The sequence below is a fragment of the Seriola lalandi genome, unplaced genomic scaffold, assembly GCF_002814215.2.
Source record: "Seriola lalandi dorsalis isolate HSWRI2012SDOR001 ecotype SW California unplaced genomic scaffold, Sedor1 jcf7180002054692, whole genome shotgun sequence".
Lineage (NCBI taxonomy): Eukaryota > Metazoa > Chordata > Actinopteri > Carangiformes > Carangidae > Seriola > Seriola lalandi.
This window is the reverse complement of record NW_019525245.1, coordinates 2654656-2671129: the sequence shown is the minus strand read 5'-3', so window position 1 is coordinate 2671129 and position 16474 is coordinate 2654656. Positions and strand designations below refer to the sequence as shown.

The 16474-nt window shown below is 40.1% G+C and overlaps 1 protein-coding gene across 4 annotated transcripts; it reads left to right on the top strand.

Annotated features, from left to right (window-relative positions):
* The first annotated feature begins 217 nt into the window (after positions 1–217).
* Positions 218–15726, top strand: LOC111667885 (sortilin-like). 4 transcript variants are annotated; one of them, XM_087178563.1, is made up of 21 exons: positions 411–547; positions 2833–2903; positions 6033–6095; positions 6203–6276; positions 6379–6481; positions 6613–6774; positions 6975–7048; positions 8554–8603; positions 8683–8810; positions 9453–9597; positions 9823–9978; positions 10598–10710; positions 11114–11216; positions 11311–11479; positions 11584–11768; positions 11868–12057; positions 12318–12434; positions 12587–12695; positions 12945–13057; positions 13152–13278; positions 13370–15726. In XM_087178563.1, exons 2-21 carry the CDS (start codon positions 2892–2894, stop codon positions 13382–13384), a joined length of 2208 nt encoding a protein of 735 aa, XP_087034689.1. In that variant the 5' UTR covers positions 411–547; positions 2833–2891; the 3' UTR covers positions 13385–15726. The 4 variants fall into 4 exon arrangements, with proteins under 4 accessions (XP_023279511.2, XP_087034689.1, XP_087034688.1 ...); XM_087178562.1 differs by lacking the exon at positions 411–547 and adding an exon at positions 3647–3817 and having other exon boundaries at positions 2849–2903; XM_023423743.2 differs by lacking the exon at positions 2833–2903 and having other exon boundaries at positions 218–547.
* The last annotated feature ends 748 nt before the right edge of the window (positions 15727–16474 follow it).

Sequence of the window (16474 nt, the reverse complement as noted above, 5' to 3'; positions counted from 1 at the left end):
TTTGTTCGGTTTCTTGGAATAATAAATAAATCCCAAAAATATATTTTCCAATAATAAAGAGTTTATCCCTCTCTGCGCGGACTTTCCACCAGGGGGCAGTTTCACATCAGAAAACATTTGACAACTCCGTTGAGGAAGATTCCTGCTGACCAATGAGATTGCAGGTTATTCTGGTCCTGACCAATCCCGTGCCACGGTGGAGGGGCCGTGATTTAAGATGATTTTGGGGATGAGGGGGGCATGTGGAGCCAACTGTTGGGCCAGGCAAGTTTCTTCGCTGAATCCAAAGTTGGGGAGTCTTCTTGTGAACATGTTCTCCGTATTTTGCATTGTGGCGCTCGGGCTGATGTCTGCTGCGCGCGGCAGAGATTTGCAAGAGGGAGAAAACCTGTCAGGTTTGAAGAGGCTGCAGAGGGAGTTTGGCAGGGATGAGGAGCCACATAGTTTAGAGAGGTCCGACCTCTCGAAACGCAGCGCTGGACTGAATGGACAGACATGTACAGCTCTGCATGGAGTAGAGTCAACCCTGCAAAACAACACCCATACTGTAAGTGACTGATTCAAGTGTCTTTCAACCCACAATTAGCTTATTAACCCCTTTTAAGAGGTCAAGTAGTCACTGTGCTCCTGAGTGCTAGCTAAGGCTGGAGCTGACTCACACTTGAGTCAATGTGGTCACTCAGCAGATGGTGCTACACTTAGTGTCCACACTGTAAACAACTAACATTTTCATATCACTAATCAATCAAACTTCACTTTTTTGCTATCCTGTCCAATGCACCGAGGTGATTTCCTGCAGTAGTTTACAGCAGCATGTGATGTGAATCCTGCAGGAACAACTAACCATTAGCTGTATTAAGGTGAAACGATGTGTCGATCAAGCGATTAGTCGGTTTTGGGAGCTGTTTTGACAATCAATGAATTGTTAAAGTCAATTTTCAAGAAATAATTCCAAAAATTTTATGGTTCAAGCTTCTCACACGAATATTTTTTAGCTTTTCCATTTCTTAAGTTGTAGTAAAATAATTATATTTGGGTTCTCGGCAGTTCCCCAGTTTCCACAAAATAAGCAAATTGATAATGTCATTTTGAGCTCCAACAACATTGACAACATTTTTCACAATTTTTCTAACGTTCCATTGACCAAACGATTAAATAAATTCTAGTGTTTATATAAATAGTAAAATTATTGATACTGGAAAATAATAACTAGTTGCAGCCCTAATAAATTATCTTGTGTTATACTCCAAAACTTTGTTATAAGGGCTGAAAGTACTGGCTAATTTTAATTTATTGTGAAGATAATTTTCTCAATTAAATGTCAGGTCTTTAAAATGTTTGGAAGAAAGTTTTTCAGACTCAAAGGTGACATCGTTAGATAACTTATTTTGTTCCACGGATATTCCAAAACTGAAAGATATGCAATTATTTCCTAACTTTCCTAACATAGGTGTTTCGTCTATAACATGTAAATAAATTCCATTTACAAAATCTCAATTTGCTTGTTTTGTCAGTACAGTACTAAACCTAAAGATGTTCAATTTACTATGTTATATAACTAAATAGCTGAAAAATTCTCACATGTGAGAAGCTGAAACCAGAGAATTTTTGGAATTCTTGCTTGAAAAATGACTGAAACTATTACAGTTGCCCATTCATTTTTTGTCAGTTAGTTTATTGATTAATCGACTAATCGTTGCAGAAAAGTGACTTAAATAATCAATCATGAAAATAGTTTGTGATTTATTTTCTGTCGATTCAGCTCTCTCTGTTACACTCCTTTTTAATAGACCTGAATTAAGATGAGTCATCAGTCCAGGTCAGATCCTTTAGGCCTCAAGTCTCTGGGTTATCGTGCTCTGATAGACTAATGATGCAGGAGGGAAATTCACAAACATTTAGTTGTGTTCTTCTTCTGTTCATCTTGTTTTTTCATACCTGTAATTGATATGAAATAGTGATGTTAACATGCCTGAAAAGTAAATCTGAGTGCTCGTCCAGAACCATCTAGAAATTCTTTGATGGTGACAACATTTGATGATAACCCCCCCCCCCCCCATGTCCTTAATCACTTTCAGTCTTTTATCATCCAGACTTGATCCAACAACAGATTGAACAACACCTTGTGTTGTCTTAGTACTGAACATGTTGTAATAAGAAGCACAACAATAACTACCTTGATGTCCAGAGGAATGTTCAAGAATAACAACTTGGTCCAAAGCTACAGAGAGCTCCACAGGACAGTTTTCCAATTTGTGTGTGTGGGTGTGTGTGTGTGTGTGTGGGTGTGGGTGTATTAGTGGTGGAAGAAGTGAATGTTACATCATTTCTGTGGCTCAGACACCTGGACTAGCTTCTGAGCATGAAAGCGATTTGGCGTGCTCACAGACAGCAGACTCCTCCTGTCCCCTCTGGGCCTTTCTCCCTTAAAAACATTCCCTTCGTTTTTTTTTGTTTTTTTTTTGGTCTGCTGAACTTGATCTGAGCCCCTCTGTGGACTTAAAGTCTGATTTTCCTATTATTAAACAATCAGACGAGATAGTGTGAGCATATGATCAGAAGCATAAACGCTGCTGTGTAAATTAGCAGATCCAACAAGTCTAACCTCCTCTGCCTCTTATGCTATTTTAGGCCTAATAGACTACACAGGAAGCGTTTTGTCAACCAGCCAGGCTTTGCCTCATTTTCCCTTTTTTTGTGTGTTTGTATGAGGTTAGTTGAGCTGACTCTGTGTACCATATCTGTGTTTTTTCTCTTTTCTCTTGAGTCCATCCCTGTCCTCTGTCCCCTCTGGCCAAAAACACGTGGAGAAAAAACATGCTCTTCTTTCAGGGTGAAACGTAGCTGGGTCACAGCCAGCTGTTGGAGCACCAGGAAAACCAGCAGAGTTGATGTTCCACACGGTGAGAGAGAGAGAGAGAGAGAGAGTTATGGAAAGTCTGGGTTTGTTGATAAACAGGGAAAAACATCCAATGGGATCAACAAATTAGTGAAAATAGAGAAGCACTTGAACATGTCTCAAGTGTTTTATCAAGCAAACAATGCCAAAGCTTTGCTGTTTCCAGCCTCTCAAATGTGAGGATTTGCTTCTCTGTATCAGTGTAGATGGTAGATTGAATTAGTTTGGATTATAGGATATCTAGCTGTTGAGATATTTAAGTCTTAAGCAAAGTGGTGGACCCTAGAGCCAAATATCAAAATTGTTGCGGGCCAATTTTTTGTCCATCCACTAATTGATTAAGTGACGTATCATTTCAGCTCTATATTGAACTTGTGATTTCTAACATTTTATAGACTTAATCAAAAATGAATCGGCATGGTTAGCTGAAGTCCTCCACTTCTCCTCTGTTGTGGTTTCCCTGAACAATAATAATTGAATGGACATTAATACAACCCAGCTTATGTCCCTGGTAAGCTTAGGCCAGCATCAGAGGAATGGTCTACACAGCTTTGTGTGTTAGATCAGAGTGTGAGTGTTTGACCTCCTCTTCTGAAGTTTTATGTGCGTAAACATGGCTGAAGCACAAAGGTTAAAACCCCGAGCAGAGGGTATAAGGAGCTCATTGTGTTGGCGTCTGACCTCTGAGAGAGGACTTCACTGTGTGCATTACTGAGTCTGCATATGTCTGTGTCTGTTCATGTACAGCATCACTATTAAAAGTGGCAAATGCACCGACACCCCTTGAATGCCACAGCGTCATGAGTTGAGCTGCACGGGGAGATTAAAGATGCCTTTTCAGAGCAGATGTGGACCCTCAAATTCAGCATGTGATACAGCATGAGGTCATGTCTGGTTTGTGAGACCACGTCCAACCGGGTCAGACATCTCTCTTCCTTTTTTTCCTTCTGACTAATATATGTCTTTTCTTACCGTCTCCTTCTACCTTTCTGTTATCCCCATCACAGAACAGGACAGGTTAATTTTAAGATTTACATAAACTCTCTCATTTCTCAAGCATTAATCTAAGGGATCTTGATCTGAGCGCCTCCATTCATATAAAAAAAAGCAGTTTTCACTCAGACACTGCTTTTTCAGCCTTCGTGTCAGTCGGCTGACCTGCTTTATGATGCAATTGTTGATTGTTTGAGTTTCAGTCCCACTGAACTGTAGCCAGTCAAGTCAATTTAACACAGGTGTACAAGCAACTGGCAGAAACATTTGCAAAGGCCTGATCCTGAGACAAGACACAACATGAAACCTGTTGACCTGCAGTGACCTCGGTGGCAAATTTCAAAATCAGTATTTCAAATTGGATTTCAGGAGATCATGTTTCTGTAGGACCTTGCACATCCTGAAAGTGGCTTGTATATCTTATGTGGTTGTACTTTTTTTTCAAGAGAATTTTACCCTGCTGTTCCTGTCTGCCTGTTTCCATTGTTTGCATTCTGATTACTTCCAGATTAAGTGGGTTTCCTCAGATGTAGTGTAGGGCATATTTGACATGGTAGAGCCAGACTGATATCTGATTTTAATATATCGGTTTGTTTTCATTTGTTAACATAAATATCTGACATGAACAAATGTTTCTTTTTTTTTCACTCCAATGCTTTATGTCCAGCAATTTAGATTCACAATATCATGAATAATTATACAGAAAATATACAAACATTACTACATAACATAACTGGAAAATAAATGCATTCAGCTTGTAATATTTATTGTATATGCAAACATCTCTCTTCCCCCTTTGACATACATTTAAATTTAAGTTGGACTTCTAGTTTCCATTACACCACAATGACTCTGACCATTGGTTGTTCTTCATCAATTAGCAATGGAAGTGAAAATGGATTTCTGTGCGTCTAGACCTGTCATTCAGCAGTGATGATAAAAGTCCTGCTTAAACCTCAAGTCTGACCATAACATATAAGAAGTAATGCATCACCTTTAAGATCTTTTGGCAATAATGTCCTGGAAAGATTTGTGCCAAGAACACAGCGTTTTAATGGTATGAGACTGACATAATGCTTTTTTTTTTTTTTTTTTTTTTACTGATCAACAGATTGCACAGATGATTGTTAAGGAAGAGAGAAGTTGTCAAACAGTGTCAAGTAATCAAGATATGACAGACCGGATCGGATGCACCGAGGGTCTGATGAAGTGATTCATGTAGAACAGAGATGGAAAGTTGTGTTCATACACTTGGACAAGCTGGGCAATCCAGTTTCCACTGGACCTATTTACGAGGAGTTTTCCAGCAGGCAGACCCAGCCCTCTCTTGTGGCTTTATAGAGCAGTATGCAGGCAACTCTCCAGGACTAGGCTCACCTTGTAAACACCTCTGCCCCGCCTGCTAAAGAGAAAACTGGAGAAACCTTCCTCAGACTCCAAACTATATGGGCTGTGGCTAAATATGTTGCTCAAATGACCAAACACTTGGACGTCCTTCTGCATGAATAGACTGGAATGTTGTTTGCAGTCAGGGAACGAGTTGTGAAGTAAAAGTTCAGGTCTAAACTCTTTTTATTGTCAGAATAAAAGACCTTCAATCTACATTTACTGCATGTTTGCGTGTGTGTGTGTGCGTGTGCGTGTGTGTGCACGCGTCTGTGTGTGCGTGTGTATGTGTGTGTGTGTGTGTGTGTGTGTGTGTGTGTCCTTGTTGTGCTCGGGACATCAATAATTGTCTTGTTCTCTGGCCTCAGCTTTGTCATTGAAACGGGAATGTAGGTCACACATGCAGAGTGCATCCAAATGGCCGAGTTACTTTGGACACTGAGGACAATTCATTCTGTCCTCTGAGCTGCCGTGTCTACTGTGTAGTGAACAACAGAAACACACACAAACTATTTTGTGTTTTGTGTTTTCGGACTAAGCGCTGCACTCTTTTGTGTGTGTGTGTGTGTGTGTGTGTGTGTGTGTGTGTGTGTGTGTGTGTGTGTCAGTTCTTCCGTTGATGTTTTGACACACAGTGGAGCAAGTTATATTTCACTAAGTTCCCGATATTTCACATATTCCTCAGTCAGCCTAGGTGGATGTTATTCAGGAAACATTTTGCGAGAATTTATTTGCTTTTTTTCTCCCATTTCAGTTCACCTTCAAAGTGAGGACCATGGGTTCACTGTCGCTGGCCTGGGTGGGAGATGGATCAGGGGTGAGCTTGTTTATATGTATAATAGTATATGATTGTGAATAGAAAAAAAAACCTAGTCCAAGATGTTGTACAAATTATTGTGTAACAGCTCCTGTCTCTTCTCCCAGGTGCTGCTGGTGTTGACAACATTTCAGGTGCCGTTGTTCATGATGCGCTTCGGTCAGTCTAACCTCTACAGGAGGTGAGCAGTGCCTGATGGTTGGTGGCTCGCTAAATGGGAATGGAGCAGTATTTGCCACAACTATGTTCTGAGTATCTAACTGCAACTTTGTCTCTGCGTCAGTGAAGACTACGGGAAAACCTTTAAAGATGTGACTCACCTGATCAACCACACCTTCATCCAGACTGAGTTTGGCATCGCCATCAGCCCTGACCACTCTGGGAAGGTGAGCCATTCGGGGGAAAAGAAATATTGTGTTCCTCTTTGTTTTTAAATGTGAACACACTAAATCATAAAGTTCCACTCTGCTGCTGCAGGATCCTCCCTTGACTGTTTTCTGTCTGTGTTTGTTTTCAGGTGATCCTGACTGGTGATGTGTCAGAAATGGGGGGGTTTCGACTGTTTCGCTCTCAGGACTTCGGCCTCACATTTGTTCCAACCGATCTGCCCTTTGAGCCCCTCATTCAGATGCTGTACAACCCAGGAGACAGCAACGCACTTCTGACACTCAGTATCACGGTAGGAGCCTTCATGTTGTATAGACCACTGCACTTTTTGTCAGCAGGTTAGACTTGTAGTAAAGAAAGGTGAACCAAACCTACCTACCTGACACCATTTCAGTCGACTAAATTCTCGATTAATCACAACCCAATAATCAAAAGTCAATGGATTTTTTTTTTATTTTTTTTTTTTTAACTGACTAAGCTTTTTCCCTCCAGTTGGACCTGTGGCTGTCTGAGGACTTTGGCGCCACCTGGAGGAAGATCCATGACAGTGTGTGTCTGGTCAGATGGTGAGAATTGTCCGTTTTGTATGAAAGGACCAGTGTGTAGGATTTAGTGGCTTTTAACGGTGAGGTTGCAGTTTTCAACAAATCGAACACCTCTCCCCTCACCCCCACCCTTTCCAATTGGTAGGAGAACCTACGGTGGCCCGCAGGTAACGTAAAAACACAGAGCCAGTGTTTGGTTTGTCTGTTCTGGGCTACTGTACAAACATGGCAGTGCAACATGGCGGGCTCCGTGAAGAAGACCCGCTCCATATGTAGCTATGAAGGGCTCATTCTAAGCTAACAAAAACACAACAATTCCTAGTTTCAGTTGATTATACACTAATGAAAACAAAATTATGAATATTATATTCCGTTGCCAATAGAGCCCCCTAAATCCTACACACACACGCATCCTTTAAATCATAAATGCTGAAGACGTGTTGGTTCTTCTTGTAATAAATATGCAACAAATGGCATCATAACGAACAAAGACAAACGCTAGGGACTGATACTGAGACATGGTTTTTGTACTCTGCGTATGGAGAAACACATTTTATGATCCATGCTGTAAACCAGTAAACAGTAAATCTCATTAGAAAAAGGATGGAATTAAATAGATATCTGGGGAATGGAAAATTTAATGGCCCGCTCCTCCTCTTTCCAAAAATATCACACTACCCCTCCCTTTAAGCAAAAAGAAAAATACAATGTTACTTTCCCCCCTCTCAGACCCCACCTCCTCCACTAATTTTCTCACAGTCCCTTAATAGATATTGTTCCACTTTTCATATACATATTCTTATAAATCAGTCATCTGTGTGCAATTACTTTATATAGTTTATACTGTTTATAGGGGAAAAAACACATCAAAGAGGGACATAAAACCTGTCTACACTCCCCACATGAGCATCTTTGTTCTTGTTGTTTGTCCATTGTTGTTATTCCAGCTGTCTTCCTCACCACAGTTCAGATCACTCTCCTGACTCTGGTTTCTTCTGAGCACCAGAGTTCACATGAGGTTGTGGTGTCAGCCTGCGGTTGTTAGCGCTGCATTGTGGGAACATTGTGATAGCTCTGCGTGACCACAGCTGTCGTTTAGGCCCGAGCCTAAATTGACTGCAGAGCGAGGGAGCTGAGGCTGCTGTCAGAGTGAATCATGAGTCAGCAACGGCATTCTTATTCAGCCCACAGTCCTTGAACCAGCAGAATCTTTGCAGTGTGAAAACCTTCGTCCCCTTTGGCAGCGAACAAAGCCAGAGAGAGAGAGAGAGAGAGAGAGAGAGAGAGAGAGAGAGAGAGAGAGAGAGAGAGAGAGAGAGAGAGCTTGGAGTGCAGCCTGGGGCTTGGTGTGAACCTCACTCACGCAGCACTTAGAAGAAACTGCAACCCTAATCTGTGATCTCTACAAATTCCAAAAGTGGATTTCCATTTGAACTCAGACAACTTTCAGATGTTAAAAGATGTGAGCGCAATTAGATCTTTCCCTCCAGGTTCCTTCCTTCACTGTTTCTTTTTCTCACATACAGGGGTCCTAAGAACAGCATCTATTTTACAACAAACTACAATGGATCATGCAGTAAGTGAAGACAGTACAATACGTCTACATATGTAAAATCCAGTTAACACATCTAGTAACCTCACTTTCTCTCTGTCAGATGATAAAGGAATGTTAGAGTTAAGGAAAACAGCGGACTATGGTCGAAGTTTCCAGACCATTGCGACAAGAGTTTACTCCTTTGTATTGGGAGGAAGATTTGTATTTGCTTCTATCATGACTGGCACGGTATGTGCGTCTGAATGTGCGTGTGTCTGCTTCTTTGTCTTTAATATTTTCTATGAGCAGAATGTGTGTGTTTGTGAATCTGCTTTGCACTTGTTCATGTTTCTTGACACATCCCTGTGTGTGGACTGTTTAATATTTATTTATGGACATAGATGTTAACGATAAATATTTAAACACCCAGTAACATTTTGGTACGAATAGTTACCTCCATTTGTGCGTTTTAATAGTTGAAGACTAAAGGGTCAGTTCACTGAAGTTTGAAAAAACATATTTTATCACCCTAAGTGGCCATTCAAATGGTTTATGACTCAGTTTACACATGGCATTAACATGCAGTCTGTATCTGTATATCCTACCTAGATAAGGAAAACTATGTTAATGCCGGGTGTAGGTGCACAGAGCATGCTTTGCTATCAGATCAGCAACATGTGGAGATAACATGACATGACTTTATTAGTGAAGTTAATGAACCACATCGTTAACTTTAATAATGCTCAGTTCTTTTTACCCTTTTTTGTGTCTTCTTGAATATGTAAGTGAAAATAAAAAAATGCTTAAATATTTACATCAAAATTGTAAAGTTGTAAGGGAACAGTTAATACAACATTGCCTTTTAAACAGTGTGTTGTGTGTGTGTGTTAGGGAACAGAGCGTATGATCCATGTGTCAGTGGACGGAGGTGAAGTGTGGAACATGGCTCAGCTTCCTACAGTCAACCACGAGCAGTTCTACTCCATCCTGGCAGCCAATCAGGACATGATCTTCATGCATGTGGACGACCCCGGAGGTCAGAAAAGGCAGTGATCCTGATAATGAAGAGTAATGTAGATGTAATGATGTTAATAACATAGGAAGCAAACGCCATGCTGAAGTGTCAGTGAAACACTGAAGCTGCAGAGAGTTTCTCAGTAAATGTGTCACAATGTAGATTCCAATCCTGTGTGTGTGTGTGTGTGTGTGTGTGTGTGTGTGTGTGTGTGTGTGTGTGTGTGTGTGTGTGTGTGTGGAGCAGACTCCGGGGTTGGAACCATCTATGTGTCAGATGACAGAGGAACCGTATTCTCTAAGTCTCTGGAGCGCCATCTCTACACAACCACAGGAAGTGACACCGACTTCACCGTCATTACTTCACTCAGGGGCGTCTACATGACCAGTGCACTCACAAAGGGTGGGTCACCACACTGTATACTTTTTATTACATATTTAAGAGCAAGCGTCTGGTTATTTCAACATTTTTGAAAAAGTCCCCCTGATCCATGTGAAAACAGCAGAAATTCATCTATTTATGTACAAGTGGTTTACAAGTAAAACCAAACATCCAAGGATGAGAAATTTTTTGATTACAAAAACATAAACACATACATAGTAGCAAATTTCACATTGTTCTTGCCATGACAGCTATGTTTCTGACATCATCGGTTTTCTACATCTTTTTCAGTCATCATTGAAAACTTGAATTTTAGAGCATCTTTGAATGCACCATTAGAAACGTACTTAAAGAGTCCCTTCTGATCCCCCTACTCAAAAAATAAAGTAGATTAAATGTACGCCGCGATTGATTACTTATCTCAAATAAATTTAAATCCATGCATTTTTATCATCATCATTGTAAAATAAACTGTAAAACTTTGCTGCTCAGAAAGCACAACATCAATCTAACAATGTATTATATGCTTTGGTAATTTGTAAAAAAAAAAAAAAAAATGGTGTTTTATTTTCTGCACTCTGTGAGCTAAATATGCAAAACAACTACTTTGGTCCTGATAGTAAGCGGAGGTCTTTTGCAGATGGTGCAGTGGAGACAGTGATCACCTTTGACCAAGGAGCAAGGTGGCAGACACTGCGCAGACCACAGAACAGCCACTGTGACACTGAGACCTCCACCAACAGGCCAAACAGAGTAAGAAACTAATATAATGATTATGTATGTTTGTTTACAAAAGTAAGTATTCAGACCACTTCACTTTTTGCACACTTTATCATGTTGTAGAGCAGTCATTTTTGCCCATCAGTCTACACTCAGTAACCCATAATGTCAAAGTGAAAACATGTTAGGGTTATTTAGGAAATATCAAAAACTGAAATCTCCATCTGTCGGTCGGTATCTGTAACGCCTTGAGGGAATTCCTTCTAATTTGGTGCAAACGTTCACTTGGACTCAAGGGTGAACTGATTAGATTTTGGTGGTCAATGGTCAAAGGTCAAGATCACTGTGACCTCACAGAACTTAAGAATTAACCGGAGTCTCTGTAGTGAGGATGTGACTAAGTACCAATATCAGCCTCATCTCTGTGTCTTTACAGTGCAGACTTCACATCCACGCCTCCTACAGCACCACCATGAAGATGAACGTCCCCATGCTGCCTCTCTCACAGCCCAATGCTGTGGGCCTCATTCTGGCTCACGGTATAAAACACACAAACATGCACACCTCTTGATACAGATTCATTTGACTTCACGGTAAAATGTCTCATAACACCATCTCCCTTGCTTTCTCTAGGCAGCGTTGGAGATGCGGAGTCAGCTCTCTCCCCTGACATGTACGTGTCTGATGACGGCGGCTACTCGTGGCTGTTGGCCCTCAGGGGCCCTCATCACTATGCCATCCTGGACTCTGGAGGCCTGATAGTGGCTATGGAGCACACCAACTCACCTGTCAACCAGATCAAGTGAGGCTAACTGATCATATTAGATGATGATTTCTTCAACAGTTCTCTATTGTTTTGCTTTAAGATGACCCCCCCCTCCTCCATTCCTTGTGCGTACCCTTCAGGTTTTCAACAGATGAGGGGCAGTGCTGGCACACATATAACTTCACCAGCGATCCACTTCACTTCAGCGGTATGGACAGTGAGCCCGGCTCTCGCTCCATGAACGTCAGCCTGTGGGGCTACAGGAACGACTTCAGTAAATGGGTGGTGATCACCATAGACTTCAGGAAGCTCCTCACCAGAGACTGTGAGTGTGTGGGAGAAGATGGATGACATCTGGTTGGTGTTAAGGCAAATGTTTAGCCTGTAAACTTGTATGTGTATGTGTGCATATATATGTGTGCAGGTAATGAAGGGGACTATGTGCAGTGGCTGGCTCACTCTGCAGACCCCAGTGGATCTAATGACGGCTGTGTGCTGGGCTATAAAGAGACCTTCTTGCGCCTGAGGAAAGACTCCGTCTGCTGGAATGGGAGGGGCTATGGTGCCACCAAGAAGCTGTCCCCCTGTCCATGTACAGTGGATGATTATCACTGGTATATCCTTGTTCCTTCCATCCTTGGGATTTTGTGTCAGATGGTGAAATACCAAGTGCTAGAGTTTTTCTAAAACCACAGAGCAAAACAGGTTTAGTTTAAAATTCTAAAAGACTTGGAGACACACACCGTCTTCTTTTCTTCTAATGCCTCATATGCTTTCTATCTTTGGTTTGGTAAAAGTTTTAGATCAAAGTGTCTTGATCAAATGTTCTTTGATTAAAAGTTACACATGCAGTTGACCTAGCTTTGTCTTTCAGTGACTTTGGATATTACCGACCGGAGAACAGCTCGGAGTGTGTGGAGCAGGAGGAGATGAAGGGCCGTCCTCTGGAGTTCTGTTTAAATGGGACCACTGAACAACTACAGACCAGTGGGTGAGGATGTCTGTGTTTTGTGTTTTTCATGGATATTTCTAACACTCGCTCACTTATTCTTCTTTTGAAGAAAACTGTCAACAAAACATTGTTCTTTTCATTAAAGTTTGTCTTACCCTTCATGGCTGTCTCTCTCTCTCCATTCATTTAAGCTATCGGAAGATTCCAGGAGACCAGTGTGAGGGAGGTTTCCAGCCAGACAGGAAGGAGACCGACCTGAGGAGGATGTGTACCAACAACGCCCTTTATCCAAATTCTCTGGTCAGTTCTGCTCACACTGAGAAAGTTTGATCTTTGGCCTGATCAGAACTCAAGTTGTGAGTGGGTTATCTAGAAGTAGTGACATGAGCCAAGTTTCTAACCAAATGTAGTGACACATTGTTGATGAGATACCCACCCTGGCCACTTTTACAGCTGAGGGAAATAAATCTGAACATTTTCTTGTCATGTCAGTGGTGCAGTGTATTTCTTTCCCTTTTTAGCCCTTTCCGTTTCTGTAACTCCTAACAGACTGAGACCAGTTCACCGAACGCTGCTGTCATAGTGATGGTTGTCATAGCGGTCCTTCTGACGAGTGCTGTCGCAGGTGTTTGGCTGGTTAAGAAATACGTCTGTGGAGGACGGTCAGTTAACAGTTTCTTCTTTGCACACATACCGAGAATCACTGCATGTATTTCTCCTCTTTTTGTTTCTGATAAGCTGGCGTGTCCTCTTCAGGTTTCTCGTGCACCGATACTCTGTAATGAGGGAGCATGTTGAAGCTAATAAGATCGAAGGAGTAGATGATGTTGACTCTCACTACATGGAGACAGGAAAAGCACAGTACAACGAGGATTCAGATCAGGTATCTGATACTGTCTAAAATGTCCCCTTGTGATTATTAAGACTTTGTGATGGTCTGTTAACTCAAGTGTATTGTTTGTGTCTCTTCATAGGACCTCTTAGAATAAGGCTCCTCAAGACTAAATGTAACACAGTCTTTCATGATGCCTGGGCATTCCTGTTGCTCCCACATGCTGATTAACATCTGCTTCTCACTTCTCGCTATCCCCTGGTGGCTGGAGGACTCAGCAAGCAGCGGGGCGACTTCTCATATTGTTTCCTTGTACCAGTTGAGGCTTCCACAAAAAGGCAAAAACTGTTGGTTTGGGGAGGGATAAACCCAGCGCAGAACAGATGAAAGCCTCTGGGTTCCCTGGAGAGCTTTTGTTGTTTCTGTCACAAAGAGTTCTGTAAAGGCCGCTGAGTCTGAATATGTGCTCTGTATGTTTCCTTTCATGCTGACCCGAGAAGCGATGGCCTTCCATATCGAGATGCACTGCAGAACCGCAATACGACTTGGATATATAGGCTGGATATAAGCTGGATATATAGACTTACAGAATTTTTTTTATTAAGAGCTAGGGAACAGCCAAGCAACAGAACACAGAAAATTATCGCCAGTATTTTAGCTCAAAGATGTTGTCTGCTGTCAGTTACGTAGTTTTTGTACTCAATAGATTTAAATGTGCAAGATACAGTCCTGTTGTGTATGGTGGGCCAATTTAACATTCATTTTGTCAGTTTCACCAGTCACTAAATCTAGGCTAAGACAACTCACTATTCTTGAATGACTTTTCATAAACTAGCCGTTTAGAAATTTGCATCTTCCACTGTAATGGTGCAATTATGTAATGGTAAAACCTGACGAGATTTTAATAGAATCCCATCAGGCACTTTGATACTAATCTTTCAATACACAAATCGTTTCTTCTTTCTTTTTTTTTTAAACTAATAACAGTAATAACTTAAATAAAGACCATTCTATCTTATTTCACATCACTTTAACTATTAAAGTTAGATAATATATAATAATTACAAATATTTGAATAGTCCAATATTATTGTTCTTGTCAACATTTTAGTTTTTATCATTGTAATTGTTAAATAGTTTAAATTGATGAACAAGTCAGACTAAAATATAATAGTAACCAGAACATAAAATAAGTACAAATACAAGCCGACTGCCAGTGCTTACTTCAGAACACCTTGTAAATGTTTTAGCTACAAGAAGAAGAAACAATCAGATGTTAGGCTGTAGTTTTTAGTGCTAAGTGAAACTTTTGGAATAAATGTTGAAAGAGTCTACCATTATTGCGAAGTTATAAAATGTAAACAGTTTTTTATACAGTGCAGCTTCATACAGCCAATATGTTATATTCCCCTGTATGTGTGGTGAAAATGAAAGACTTGAATTATTGCCAAAGCACTTTTATTGTTTAGTTGTCTAATTTCAGAGGTGAGGTTACAGAGGTGAAAATTAACCTTATCCCAGCATTATATGAGTATGACGGTAACACTAATGCAAACCCTTTACTTGAACTTTCTGATGTTTTTATTTCTCAACTGGATGCATCAACATGTTGCTGTTGTGTTATTTTTTGTTTTTATACCAATACCAATATGCATTTGTCTAATGATCTCAATGCAGGTGCAGGCATAGTAATCAAGTAAAGAGCATACTACCTTTTTTCTTTTACTAATATGACATTAGTAAAACAGTTACAAAATGCCTTGTCCACAATCAGCTAAATATTAGCAGCGTAAATGTCGAGAGAAATATACTCATAACTGCTTTTTGAAGCTACTATTAGGCAGCATTTGTAGCTTTTTGGTGTATTGGTGTATCCAAAATAAATAATCACTCACAGATGTTGCAAAATATCCACAATACCAGAACAAACTCGTCAGTTAAATGTATGTGGTGGCCATAAAGAACTTTATTCTGTTCATTGAATTAGCTATAATTTCCCTTTTTAGAAGAGGTGTTGGCTGGCTACCATTTCTATTATCTGCAATGTAAGAACTGTAACTTGTGACACGTGCAGGGCTTATGGCCAATGCTTGTCTTCTCCAGCAGAGGCAATAATATCCCAGCGAATAAGCTATTGTAATAAGCTGGCCTAATGTAGAGGCATATTCTCAAGGACTGTTGGGTGGAAAATTCATATGCTTGATGCTTCTTTATTTACACAACTGTCAGTAAGAACAAACCCAGCTATGTACTGGATTCAATGATTTATTTTTGCACTGTATCTACAGAGCTGTGAAAAAGTTGCATCTGTTCCTCCTTGTACATCTGATTTTTGTAAAGTACTAGGGCCATGAGTTGTTATCTTCATTCCATTTTTGTTTTCTTCACTGTTTGCTAGGATATCAGAGATGAGTATCTCTGAATTAAACTATTCTGTAGCGCAGATGTTTTATAACTGTTTGCATTTATTGAATGAAATAACAATATCTCTTTTACATCACTTCAGTCGTGGTTGGGTTTTAATTGTTGTAGTTTCTACAAATGGAACAATACTTGAATCAGAGTCCTGCAGTAAAAAAAGTATGTAAAAGTATGCACAAAAATATGAAACATAGTATGTATGAAAAACACAGTCCATTAAAATGTAAAAAGTACATGCAGCCATTGCCAAGATGTGGCTTCTATAAAATTGTTTATTTATTATTATTACATCAATTGATGAGAAGTATTTCAGTTGGCCTAACTGTTCAATATACTGCTCTTGTTGTGCAGGGACACAATGCCCTCCATCCTGTAGTCACAGCAAAACAGGATCTATGTTAAGGTAACAAACAAGCACTATGAAATAAGAACAGACTAAAAAGATTTGCATTAGTTGCTCATAGAAAATTATATTATTAATACACTTATTAATTGTTTATAGCTGATCTATTAAGCATTAGTTAATGATTTATTGACCAATAGTAGGTGGTGCCTTAATAGGAAACAGTACTGACATTCATACCTGCCATGTTTAAAATATAACATAACATCATATTTGATGAAAAATATAATGAAAGACATTTTTCTGCTAAATAAATATTAGCTAGGGCTACATCTTAAATGCAAGTAAACAGCCTAGGATATCTTTATTGGAGTCAAAGTTTTAAAATTCAAAACTTGATTTTTTTTTTTTTAATTGAAAAATGTGTCTTTGTCGATGTTATGTCTTTTGGATGTTTTAGCTTCACTGTACAGAAGGATGTACG

What these genes read in the sequence shown, in the direction of transcription:
- LOC111667885 (XM_023423743.2), top strand. Translation starts at nt 218, where the DNA reads ATGATTTTGGGGATGAGGGGGGCATGTGGAGCCAACTGTTGGGCCAGG. An exon ending in TTCTGACACTCAGTATCACG is followed by an intron (nt 6,775 to 6,974) that starts GTAGGAGCCTTC and finishes TTTTCCCTCCAG; the next exon opens with TTGGACCTGTGGCTGTCTGA. An exon ending in CTTCTATCATGACTGGCACG is followed by an intron (nt 8,811 to 9,452) that starts GTATGTGCGTCT and finishes TGTGTGTGTTAG; the next exon opens with GGAACAGAGCGTATGATCCA.